At 58.8% G+C, this 11,181-nt stretch overlaps 1 protein-coding gene across 2 annotated transcripts in view; it reads right to left on the bottom strand.

The window, feature by feature from the left end:
- Positions 1-479: 479 nt before the first annotated feature.
- The window catches only part of ATP6V0D1 (ATPase H+ transporting V0 subunit d1), a 37,817-nt gene continuing 27,115 nt past the window's right edge, over positions 480-11,181 (bottom strand). Inside the window, exons 3-9 of one of the 2 annotated variants that reach the window (XM_081513096.1) lie at positions 6,471-6,649; positions 5,020-5,099; positions 4,487-4,563; positions 1,680-1,757; positions 1,382-1,558; positions 1,176-1,253; positions 480-1,079 (exon numbers count right to left, since the gene is read on the bottom strand). In XM_081513096.1, the coding sequence (XP_081369222.1) occupies positions 1,076-1,079; positions 1,176-1,253; positions 1,382-1,558; positions 1,680-1,757; positions 4,487-4,563; positions 5,020-5,099; positions 6,471-6,649 (673 nt within the window). In that variant the 3' untranslated portion in view covers positions 480-1,075. The remainder of the gene's footprint in view (positions 1,080-1,175; positions 1,254-1,381; positions 1,559-1,679; positions 1,758-4,486; positions 4,564-5,019; positions 5,100-6,470; positions 6,650-11,181) is intronic. The other variant, XM_081513095.1, reaches the window with a different exon arrangement.

The following is an 11,181-nucleotide window of genomic DNA, read 5'->3' as shown; positions in this document are numbered from 1 at the left end:
GAATGGGGGAGATGCTCTGTTTGCCTAGGCTGTGGCCATGTGACAGACTGGGAACTGCCTGGGCAACCCCCAGGGCTCAGCATGGGGGCTGAGGCTTGGGTACAGGACCTGGTTTACAGCCAACCCCCTTCAGTGACCTTGGGCAGAGCACGTATCCATAGGTTTCCTCAGAGTGAAACGGGGGTAATGACCCCAGCCCGGAGAGTTGTGGTGCTCAGTGAAGCGAACAGGGAGCCCTGGGGGCCCTCTAGAGTCAGAAGCCCACTCCATGGGCCTGTCGGAGCCTCCAGCAGAGAAAGGGGCCATCTGCCACCGATCTCCCGCCCCCTGAGGAGGCTGGCTGCACAGGGACAAGGCCAGCCAAGGGCTGCTACCCGAGGAGGGGAGGTAGAAGGCTTAGGCTGGGGTGGGCTCAGGAGGCCTGAGGAAAGTTGGGGATCTGGGAGAGGGGCCAGGGCCCAAAGGAGACAGAAGATAGCTGGGCTTAGAGAAGTTTTTATTATCTTGGAAGGGCAGAGCTACTCCCCCATTTCCCAAGAAGAAACACACTTTATCCTGGCCATGGCTCTGGGGGGCCCACTGAGAGAAGAGGAGGTTCACGCTGCCCCCAGGGTTTCTCGGGTTAGGGAGGGACACAAAAGTGACCACATGCTTCTCAGACACGTCAGCAGCTGTAAACACAGGGCTGAGGGGGCCTCCTTGCTCTGGAGGTGGGGGCTTGGTCCATCCTTGGTGTTGGGAGCAGGTGCCCAGCCTCCTTGCAGGCCCAAGAGCAGTCTCCGAGAGGGTCAGGGAAGCGGGGCACCCATGAGGACAGTGTGCAACCCCCCAGGGCAGGTAGGTGAGCCGTGAGCTTTGTCACAGCACACATAGACACACATGTACAGATGCACTGTGGGGAGCCTTGGTCCAGGATGCTAGAAGATAGGGATATAATTGTCAATCTTGGCCCGGTGGCGCTGGGCGATGCACTCGGCAATCCACACAATGTTGCGACACTCCTGCTCCTTGAGCTTCACAAAGGCGTAGAAAACACCAAAGTGGAACTGGTTCAGAAAGGCCAACTTGTTCAGTTTCACCTGCAGACACCGGAAGGAATGGTGTGCAAGGGGCTGGGACCGGAGTCAGGCCTGGGCCACCAACCCCTCCCTTCGACAAGCAGGCCCAGCACTCACCTCGTGCTCAAAGAATCGGTCCTCCAGGGTCTTGTCTCCAGGGTTGCTGCCCGCACCTTCGAAAAGCAGCTTGTACTCCTGACCCAGGAGAGCGGGGGCGGGGGGGTGGGGGGGAGGGAAGCATGAGCACGAGGGCGCTGTTGGGTGTGGGGTGGGGATGTGGGTGCCAACAGGCCTGCCCCTCGTCCCACGGTCAGGGCACTCACCGGGTAGTAGTCGGCCACGTTCTTGACCTGCTCATAGTCATCAGCTCGAGCCAGCTGGGCCAGGCCCTCTGGATAGAGCCGTCCACAGTGCGGGAAGAGCTTGGCACGATCCTCCTTGGACAGCTCTGTGCCAAAGGAGTTAATGGTGATGATGAAGGCGCGACGGTCTGCTTCAAACTGTGGGGCCAGTGCACAGGTGCAGAGAGAGAAGGGGAGGGAGGCAGTAGCCAGTCAGTTATCAGGGCTTCCCCTCGCCAGGGCCAGGGCACCAGCAGGCAGGAGGAGGGCAGGCACTCACCTCCAGGATGGGGCACATGGCGTCGGCTGTGGTCCCGCCCAGCAGGGTGCAGAACTTATAGAAGGACTCCAGGTAGGCCTGTGCATGGGGCTCAATCAGCCTAGGCAGGGAGACTCGAGGCAGACCTGCCAGGCTTCCCCTTCACAGTTCCTTTCTTCCCTCCCCAGTTCCTTTCACAGTTAATACAAATATCATACCCATGGACTGGCCAGGGCAGCCCCCATGTCAGAGCCCCCATAACAGCCACAGATTTTCACTGTGCGTCAGCCAAGCAGTGGTAGCCTCCTGCCTCCCTCACCCAGCAGCGACAGAGCAATTTCTGACCCGCTGTCTGCCTCGTGGTGCAATGCCCCTCACACCCTCATCCCACAGAGGACCGGACTCAGAGAGGGGCCCTGTCTTGCCCCTGCTTCGCTGCCTGACTTTTCTCCAAATCTCCCCTCAGCCTCAGAAAATCACGTGCTGATGAGCTAGTGAAGAATGGTGACTCCTGAGAGTTCACGGAGATGGCCTGGACTGGGTGCCCCAGCCCCTCTCAGCACCCCACCTTAAAGAGCACCTCCTCCTCTTCCCATCCCCGAGGTAGTCACACAGCAGGAACCAGACTGTCAACCCAGCTCCTGCTGAGGGATGGTTATTGCCTGTGCAGACGTCAGCCCTGCAGTGCGATGGCTGGACACTCGGGCTGCCAGTGGGAACAAGCACTTGCTGCCCAGGCAAATTGGATCTCCTGGGCATAAGGAGAAGCCAGGTCAGCCCAGGCCTCAGATCCCTCCCAGGACTAACTCCTTGAGACCAGCAGGCCCAGGCTTCCTTCCCTGAACCTCTTTGTGTCAAGGAACGGGGGCAGAGTCTCATGACCTCTGGGGAGTTTCCTCTACTGAGATCCTCTGGGGTCCCAGCTGGTGGCAAGTCCACAGGGACTCTGGCTCCACAGGCTTCTGAGCTGGGGGTGAGAGCTGGGGAGGTAGGGGAAGCTTTCTGTGTGGAAGTCTTCCCTCCAAGCTGCAGAGAACATTCCACTCACTGATGTGGGCACAGGTTCTACTGGCCTGAGAGAGGAGATGAGATGAGACCCAGGAGTCCACGAGCCCAGGCCAAGCCTGGCCAGCATCACTGGGAAAGCTGGGCTCAGAGGAAGACCTGAGGGGACCACTGAGTCACAGGAAACAAAAGTCTAGAACAGGTCAGGGAGTAAGCAGCTTGGGAAGGGAGAGTGGACCCCAGCATAACAGATGACTTGAGTGATAGAAATAGCTGCCAGTCCTACCATGGATTAATCGCACTAGTCTCCCCTGGGACCATCCCCAGCCGTCTCCTTCCCTATGACCAGTCAACTTGGGTGTGTCCAAATCTCAGGGCTGTCCCAGAGGGGCCTGCAGTTCCTCTCTGTGGGGGAAGCCACCAGCCTTTGCCAAGCTGGGCTGACCCTGAAAAGATTGACCCTAGGGTGGTGGAAGCTGGCAGAATAGGCCCAGACTTTCTTCTGGAGGCTGAGCAGCTGAAGAAACTGGCAAGACCCCAAAGGCCCAAGTACCAAGGTCACCTTCCCACCCCCACCCTGTCCCCTAGTGTCTGCCAGCCCATGCCTGCTGCACCAGCTGCCTACGGTTCCCACCCGCTACTGGGGGTCTGCCTAATCTCCCATCTGTGGCTACTGGGCTGGGACATGGCCTGACAGGCGGGCCTGGCATGGCGCCCACAGCATTGGGTCGGTGTTTACAAGCTGGTGCCCAGGCAGCCCTCACCAGTGACTCCAGCTAGAACCAGTCAGGCCCGGTGAGGGCATGGGTGAGGCCGAGGGGACAGCCTCACCCCTCACCCTGCCTCAGGGCAGGGAACCCGGCAAGGAGCCAGGAGCACTGCAGGGGGGGTGGGTTGTGAGCACTAACACAGGAGAGCCGGCTCACTGCCTGCCCCACCCTCCCCCCGAGCCCGCCCCACCCTCCCCCCCTTGCCCCACCCTCGCCATCTCCCTATTAGCAGACGAGAGCAATTGGTCTGCAGACAGGCTGAGCCAGGTGCAATGCACAGCGCTGCCAGGGTCTAGCAAGTGGCTGTGGCTTCAGGCAGCCCACTCCACTTCTCTGAGCCCTCAATCTCATCTTACAACTGGCATACTGATGCCTACCTAGCTCCCAGAGCAGCCCCAAGGAGTACAGAAGCCAACAGCCTTCCTACCTCTCATCTCATCCCCTCTAGTCTGTCCTCCAAACTCTGATGATACTCTGCCCTGCTGAAAATCTTTGCTGGCTGACCCTGCCTACAGGGTAAAAGTCAAACTTCTGGCCTGACATTCAAGGGCCTGGGGCACCTGATCCTGTGCCTGACTTGATCCTTTCTTTCCAGGTCTCTCTCTCACTGTCCAGCCAGAACCAGCACTTCCACAGCGAACTGCCTGCCACCTGGCTCGTGTTCCACACTGGCTTCTGCAGGTGCTGGCCCTGTGCCTCCACTACTACAACCTCCAGGTGGGCCCTTCACCCACCTGCACACCCACCCTGCCCTGTGGCCCAGACCCCTGCAGCAAGACTGGAGGGCGTGGGCTCAGACTGCCACTGTCTTGGCCACCTAGCACCAAACAGGGCAGGAGAAGAGCCTCATTGTAAAGATCCAAGAGACAGATGTTCTCAGAGTTAGGTCAGCAGGGCTGTTAGCAAGTGTTATCTATCTTCAGGCCCCCTTCAGGGCCTGCCCACTGCTGACCCATCAGAGGTCCTCACTATGGCCAGAGCCCAGTCTGCCCCAAACAGCCCTCACTGGTCCCTGGCCAGCACCCTTCCCTGGCTTCCAAGCCTGCTCCTAACCTCTTTGAGCTGGGGCAGTGCTGACCCAGGAATCCCAAGCCCACTCTATTTTCAGGTGTCGTCAGCTTGTACACAGCCTGATGGGAAGCAGAAGGGGGGGTAGGGTTGAAGATAGTGGCACGTGGCACCAGCCCTAGACCCAGGAAACTGAGAGGGACACAGGGACCTGGCTATACCTGGCTGGGTCCCTCTCCCACTGTGCTCAGGTGCTCCTTGCTGGCAACAGTCCAGGTGGGGTGAGCCTGAGAGTTATGGCCTGGGTGGTGGCCAGTGACCCTCCTGGATGCAGGGGGAGTGGCCATCCAGGAGCCCTAGCCATTCCTGCTGATTTTATCTGGGCCCAAAGGATGGAGAACCTGTTCCATGCAGTCTTGTGCCAGTCACGGGAGCCAGAAAGTGAGCAGATAAGCCCCTGGGAAAGGAGCCCCATGTAACTGTGTCCTGTCCCAGCACCCCAATAAATCACCAGCCCACCATGCCCACGACCCTACCAACCTACTTCACACCACCACCATCGGGCCTGGGGGCACTACCTTGTAGAGTGTGTTGCGGATGATCTCGATGTTCATCTCATCGAGGTCCTGCTCTGAGATGCAGTCCTGGAAAAAAGCCGCTGGGGAGGAAAGACATGGTATGAGGGGTGGGCGAGCGGACTCTCAGCCTAGGCAAGAATCCTGCTGATGTTCAACTCCCCATGCAGGGCACAGAGGACCCCTGCCACAAGGCCCATCTGGCTGGGAAGTGGGGGGGAGGGGGCACCAACCTGGCTTAGTCTATTGCCTTAGAAGTGACTGGAGCCATACTCCAGGCCATGTATACTGACCTGAGCTTCTCTTGCCTTCTTGCTACTAAAATTGATTTATAAAGGAGGCGGCCAGCCATAACATGATCTAATCGCCTCTGGGGCAGACCCAAGCTCAGATCATGCCAAAGACAGGCTTGCATAAGAGGCCGTGACATCCTCCCTTCTCCAGGGGCAGCTGTGGATTCAGGGCCTGGCGCCCACTTCTCTGCATCTCCCAGGAGGGCCTGGGGCCCACATGTGGAAAACTCCTTTTGCTCAGAACAAGGCCTGAGTATGACAGCTGTGTGAGCAGGGACCAGGGACCCAGGGAACCATTTTAGGGCTGGGATTAGAGGCCAAAGCAGGAGAGAGCCCTTTGATCCCCAGAGAGCTCATGGACTCACTGGTCTGTTTCTTCTTTAGAGATGGAGAACCTGAAGAAGCCACCAACAGCCAAGAACTAGCTCACAGTTATCATGCGAGGTAAAATATTGTGTAGATAAGGCCAAGCAGGTAAGGCCTATGCCTCCTAGTGCAGGAGCAAGTGCAGCTTTGGGCCCAGCTGTACCACCCTGGCAGCTTCCTGGAGGTGGTGTCCTGGGGACTAGGATGCTGGCTGTGAGGACACTAGTTGGCGATAGCCTTAGTGCCTTCTCTCCAGCCCCCCTCCAAGGCAGGCAGGAGCCAATGCTGCCTAGGCGGGGCCCTGTAGGAAGCTCCTGGTTCCCTTTCCTTTCTTGGCTTCTGACAAGAACTCTGCATCCTGCCGGACACTGCCTGACTTGGCCCCTGGGACCTGCTTGGTGGAGCAAGTGAAGCTGTTTGCTTCCCTCCTCTGCCTCATGGCAGCAGGCACACAGCCCAGCTTAGGGCCACGGTCTGTCAGAGCTCTCAAGACTCTGAGGGACCCAGACCCCCCAAGCTCAGCCTTCCTCTGCATTCTGAGGAATCAGCCAGCTTCACGAAGTTAGATCGTCTGAGTCAGGCCCTGGGGGTAGTCTAACTGGCCCAGTGAAAGCAGCAGAAGACAGGGCGAGAAGAGAATGAGAGGCGAAGCGGACGGGAAGAAAAAGGTAAGCAGCCACGGGTGGGCCTCACTTTCTGGCTCTGGGCTGCCCCTAGGGGCGCAAAAAACCCCACCCAGAGGCACTGACACTGATGCCACTGCCCGCCTCTCCCTCCTCCGCCAGGGCCGCTCACCCAGGGGTGTGTCCACCAGAATAGCATTGTAGAGCTCGGCGGGTGTCTGTGCGATGTTCACGGCCTCCATCTGCTCGAAACTGCCAAGCGGGTGGCACTTAGGCACAAGCTCGGCGATAGAGCGCTGGTGCAGTGTGCCCGTGATGAGCAGGATTACGTTGTCGATCATGTAGCTGTAACTGCGGGAGGCACACAACAGCACAGCACCTTTGAAGTCTGGACACAACGCCGTGCCCCATCCCCCACTTAGTGCAGGCCGTCAACCCCTCAGCTGCAAGCACCGCCTCAGGCTCCTCTCCTTGTCCAAGGGTGCCCCCTCTTTCAGCACCAGGAGCACAGGACAGACACGGCCCCTCCCTGAGGGATGTGTAGGGGGGAGTACTTCATGCCTTATGAGTGAGGGAGTGATGGGGAAGCAGGTCATTAACTACCCCCAGGGTTCTAACCAGTGTTTTGGCAGGACGTGGGAAGCATGGGTGCACGGAGGTGGGACACACAGGCCAGCTTTGGGGATGAAAAAACTGAGAGATGAAAGCATGTTCTAGGAAGAGGGAACAGTGTGTGCAAAGACCTGGAGGCATTTGCTGAGTGGCAGACGCATTCGAGGAACTGAACTGTCAGGGCTGGCAGAGGGAGGGGAACCAGGCCGGTGCTGCCAGCCGCCTGGAGCCTGGAGGCGGGTCCCATGGGCCCGGCTGAGGGTCCTGACTTCATCGGGAGCATGAGGAGTTCATGAGCAGGATACAAGCAAGAGCAGCACAGTCACTCTGGCTGCTGTGGGGAGATGGGGGTGGGGCAGCGGGGGGAGATGGCCAGAGGAGGAGAAGGTTGAGGAGTTGGGTAGGGAGAGGTGTGTCTAGGGAAAATCAGAGACGAGCCAGTGGGAGGCCCCCTCTAGAGTAAGGCCACAGGTCAGGCTGAGACGAACAGGCAGACAACTGTCCTGTGCAACCCACTGAGAGAACAGGGTGCTGCTTCCTCCTTTAGAGCCTGAGGCCAGTGCCAGGCATCCACCCAGGATGGCCTGGAGGAGACCCGGAGACCTGGAAGGAGCCGGGGCTCAGGGCAGTGCCCTCTGGTCCAGAAGGCTGGCTCTGGACAGTGCACAGGCAGCAGAGGGGGCTGGAGAGCTGGGGAGGGGTGGGGCCTCCTGGTTCAGACTTGGCAAGAGGCTCTGCCTTCTCCCATTAAGACAAGGCCACAAAAGGGCCATGGCCCAGAGCTCTGTGTAGTCACCTGTGTAAGGAATGCGGTGAAGAGGATGAGAGGGCCCCAGTCACGGTGCAGGAGCCACAACACTCCTATGGCTTGTCACCAGTGATGAGCTCAGGGCATGAAGGGGGACCACTCCAAGGCCAGAGAGGGGCTCCCACTGAAGAGTGGGAGCTGGCCTAGAGGCTGTTGCCCTGAACACTGAGCACAGGTCCCCCCCCCCAGACAGGTGGGCCACCAGCTGTCCTGTGACAGTACCTTGAGCACCCAGTATTGAGACTGTCCAAGGTAGGAACCCCAATTCCAAGGGAAGAAAGGGAGGAAGGTGGTGGCCCAGGCCTCAGCTCAGGGCTGGCTACTGGGGGAGCTCCCACAGGGCCTGCCAGGAAGGCGGCAGGAGGACAAAATCACAGTTCCTGTCCCGACCTGACCCCCACCCCTCTGCTTGCTACACATTCCCCCAGCTCCCACCCAGCCCAGCGCCCTGCTATGACCTCTGCTCTCCTGGGCTTGGGGCCAGGCAGCTGCCCTCTCTCCGCCCCCAACCCGGCTGGGTCAGCTGCAGGATGTGTGCTGAGAAGAGACAGGCCTGCCTCCTCAAACTGGGGGCAGCAGACAGAGGCTATTCGCAGCTGCGAGCCGAGAGGCCCAAACAGCCAGCCTTTCGTCCCTGACCTGCCCCAGCTGGGCAGAGTGGAGGGACTTCGAAGAGAACCCGCTAAGGTTCTGTGCTGTGGTCTCCAGTCCCAGCCTGCATCGTCCCCTACCCTGCACAGCACAGCTATCCTGCCCCTGCTGCCTCCAGAATCGCATGCACCCCAGGACCCACAACACTCCACTTGTGACCCATCCAGCCCCACTGATGTTCCCTAAGAGAGCCACAGAGACCCCATGCCGCACCTGAAGATGCTCTTTCATGCTCTCACCAGATTTTGGACAGGCAGGTGGGGAACACTGTACCTCTTCGAGCTGTACTATCCAACCGATCCCACAACCACCAGCATCAGCAGCCCCACTGTCAGAGGATGTAAGGTGCAGAGACCGCAGGCCCCAGGCCCTGTCAACCCATGAAGCAGAGGAGCACGATGTCCCTTGGCCAGTGTCCACACACCTCCACCCATGTCCAGGTCCCCATGCCCTGACTCTACACTCCCCATATTACCGTGTCTTCTTAGAGGACTCTCCACAAGTCAGTTTCCTTTCTCTAAACCTCCCCACTCCTTGTACCACAGGGTATTCATGTATGTTGAGCATGGGGCTGGCATCAGGGCCCTGACCTGGCTTGGAGGTGAGCCCTGTGGGAAGACTCCACTGTCTGGCTTTGCGGCCGTCCCTCCAGTGATGTGGAACAGGCCAGCTATGATTCACCGACAGCAGATGTGGGGGCTGGTGATAGCCCACCACCGGCTGCCCGCAGACTCCTGCTAGAAGTCCTGGCTGGGCACCAAGGGAAATGCTAAGCCAAGTAAAGCCCCCTACTTCCTTCCAAGGCCCCCCTTCTATCTAAGTTAGGCCAGCCTTGAACGACCCTGCTCCAGGCCCAGCAGCTCCCTCCCCCAGGTCAATGACAAAGTTGCTATGGCATCAGCCCCTGCTTCTCTCCCCTGCCCAATGAGAGCCAGGATCTCCTTTTCTGGGATGAAAAGAGGCAGGGCAAGGCAGAGATGCTGCTGGCCCAGCTGTCTGCTCTTCCCCCAAGGTGAAGGCTTTCAGCAGGCAGGGAAATCCTCCTCCTTGTCGTAGTCTGGCTTCAGCAGCTGCCTCCCTGCCCCCAGAAAGTCACTCCTCCAGCCCTCCCCTCACTCGGCCTTAATAGGAGAGAGTGAGGTTCCAGCTGGTCAGTGTCTCCCTCCAAAGGAAGACAGCTGGGGAGTGGACAAGCATCTGCCTGCCAGGCCAAAGAGGCCCTCTTGGGGTGGGAGTGGGGCAGTCCGTATTCCTCTGCCCAGAGGCCTTCCTTCACCCTGTGCCTTCAATGAGTCAGCTTGGGCTGACAGAAGTCTTGGGACGGAGTTAAGAAAGCCACTTCCTCCAAGAAGTCTTCAGAGCCCCCAGCCAAGCCCTGTCCCTCTGCTGTGCCCTCTGGCACCACCTGCTGGAGCATGATGGCTTACTCCCATGGTCTCATCTTGGCCCTCGGGGCCAGGTCTGATGCTGGTGAGGAGGCCATGAGGACTATGCACCTCAGCCAGCCCAGCCAGTTGGCCCATCTACAGCTCCGAACAGAGGCTGCTAGTAATCGTACTTGTGCTCAATCACATCTGGGTTCTATTGAGCCCTGCCCCAGTGGAAAGTGAAGAGATATCAAGCTATGGCTTCAGGCCTGGAAAGAAGACAGGCCTTACCTGTCAGGCCTCAGTTTCCCCTCTGCAATCAGGATGACTGAAATACAGCCCCCAGCAGAGTTGGTGAGACTCTGACCCTCACCTTATTAAAATCCTGTCCCTCTCCCGAGGTCCATTGGGTCCTCCCACTCAACCTGAGCCTTCTGGGCATCACAGAGCACTTGCACCCTCTCCATCAGGCTCAGGAGAACAGTGTCAGTACTGGCTGTCCCTCAGGGCAGGAGCGAGGCCTAGTCCAGCACCCCAGCCTACAGAGACCCTGCCATCAACTCAGAGGTGGTGGTTATGGACAGTGAAAAGGGGGTGGTGGTGCAGAACTGGGAAGCCTAAGGATACCTGATGCCTGCTGTGACCCAGCAGAGCCCAAGGCTTGAGCAATGTGACCTGGGGAGAGTGGCAGGTGTGTTGACAGGCACACTGGGCATTTGAGGTCATAGTTCTGAGAGAAAACGTCTTTTCAGCTGCCCACACCTGGCTGGTGACACTGAAGCCCCTGGCACCCCAGAATATGAGACCTCTCCTCCCCCAGATGGTGCGGGTCACCCAGACTCTGCCAGTGGGTGCCCTGGGCTATAGGCAGGTGCTACCCACTGGGGATGGCCCCCTCCAGGGAGGCTCAGTTATTTAAGGACAGAGGACTTTGAGGCCACCTGCAACTCCCCAGAGACCAAACTCACTCCTCCCACAAGCCCCTCTCCCATCTCCCCTTCTGGGGCCTACTCTCCTCTGGGAAGCCATCATCAGATGGCCCAGATTAAGGTCCCCTCCAAAGCTAAGAAGCCCTAATAGAGGCTCTGTCCCGTGTCAGACATGCAAGTGAATGGCTGGGCCTGGAAGGAGCTGTTGGTGCAGTATCACATGTTTTCACCATGAAATTGAGGTGAATCATCTCAAAACCACACGACTGGTGATGGCATACTTCAGTGGGATGTCTCTCACTCAGGGCCTTTCCACTGAACATGAGGCAGCAGCCCCCACTCTGGCCACCCACTCTCTGAACCTGGAACCCTCTGACCCACCATCTGACCCTCGTACCCCGTCTGACCCTTGAACCCCATCTGACCCTGGAGTCCTCTCAATGAGGAAGCCTCCCGTGACTCCTGGTTCCATCTGTGGCAGCTGCCCACAAGCATCCCTAGAAGCTATCTGCACCA

The sequence above is a fragment of the Giraffa tippelskirchi genome, chromosome 7 (genome assembly GCF_054371585.1).
Source record: "Giraffa tippelskirchi isolate mGirTip1 chromosome 7, T2T-mGirTip1v1.2.pri, whole genome shotgun sequence".
NCBI lineage: Eukaryota > Metazoa > Chordata > Mammalia > Artiodactyla > Giraffidae > Giraffa > Giraffa tippelskirchi.
Note: the sequence above shows the minus strand (reverse complement) of the source record. Positions and strands in the feature narration are given on the sequence as shown.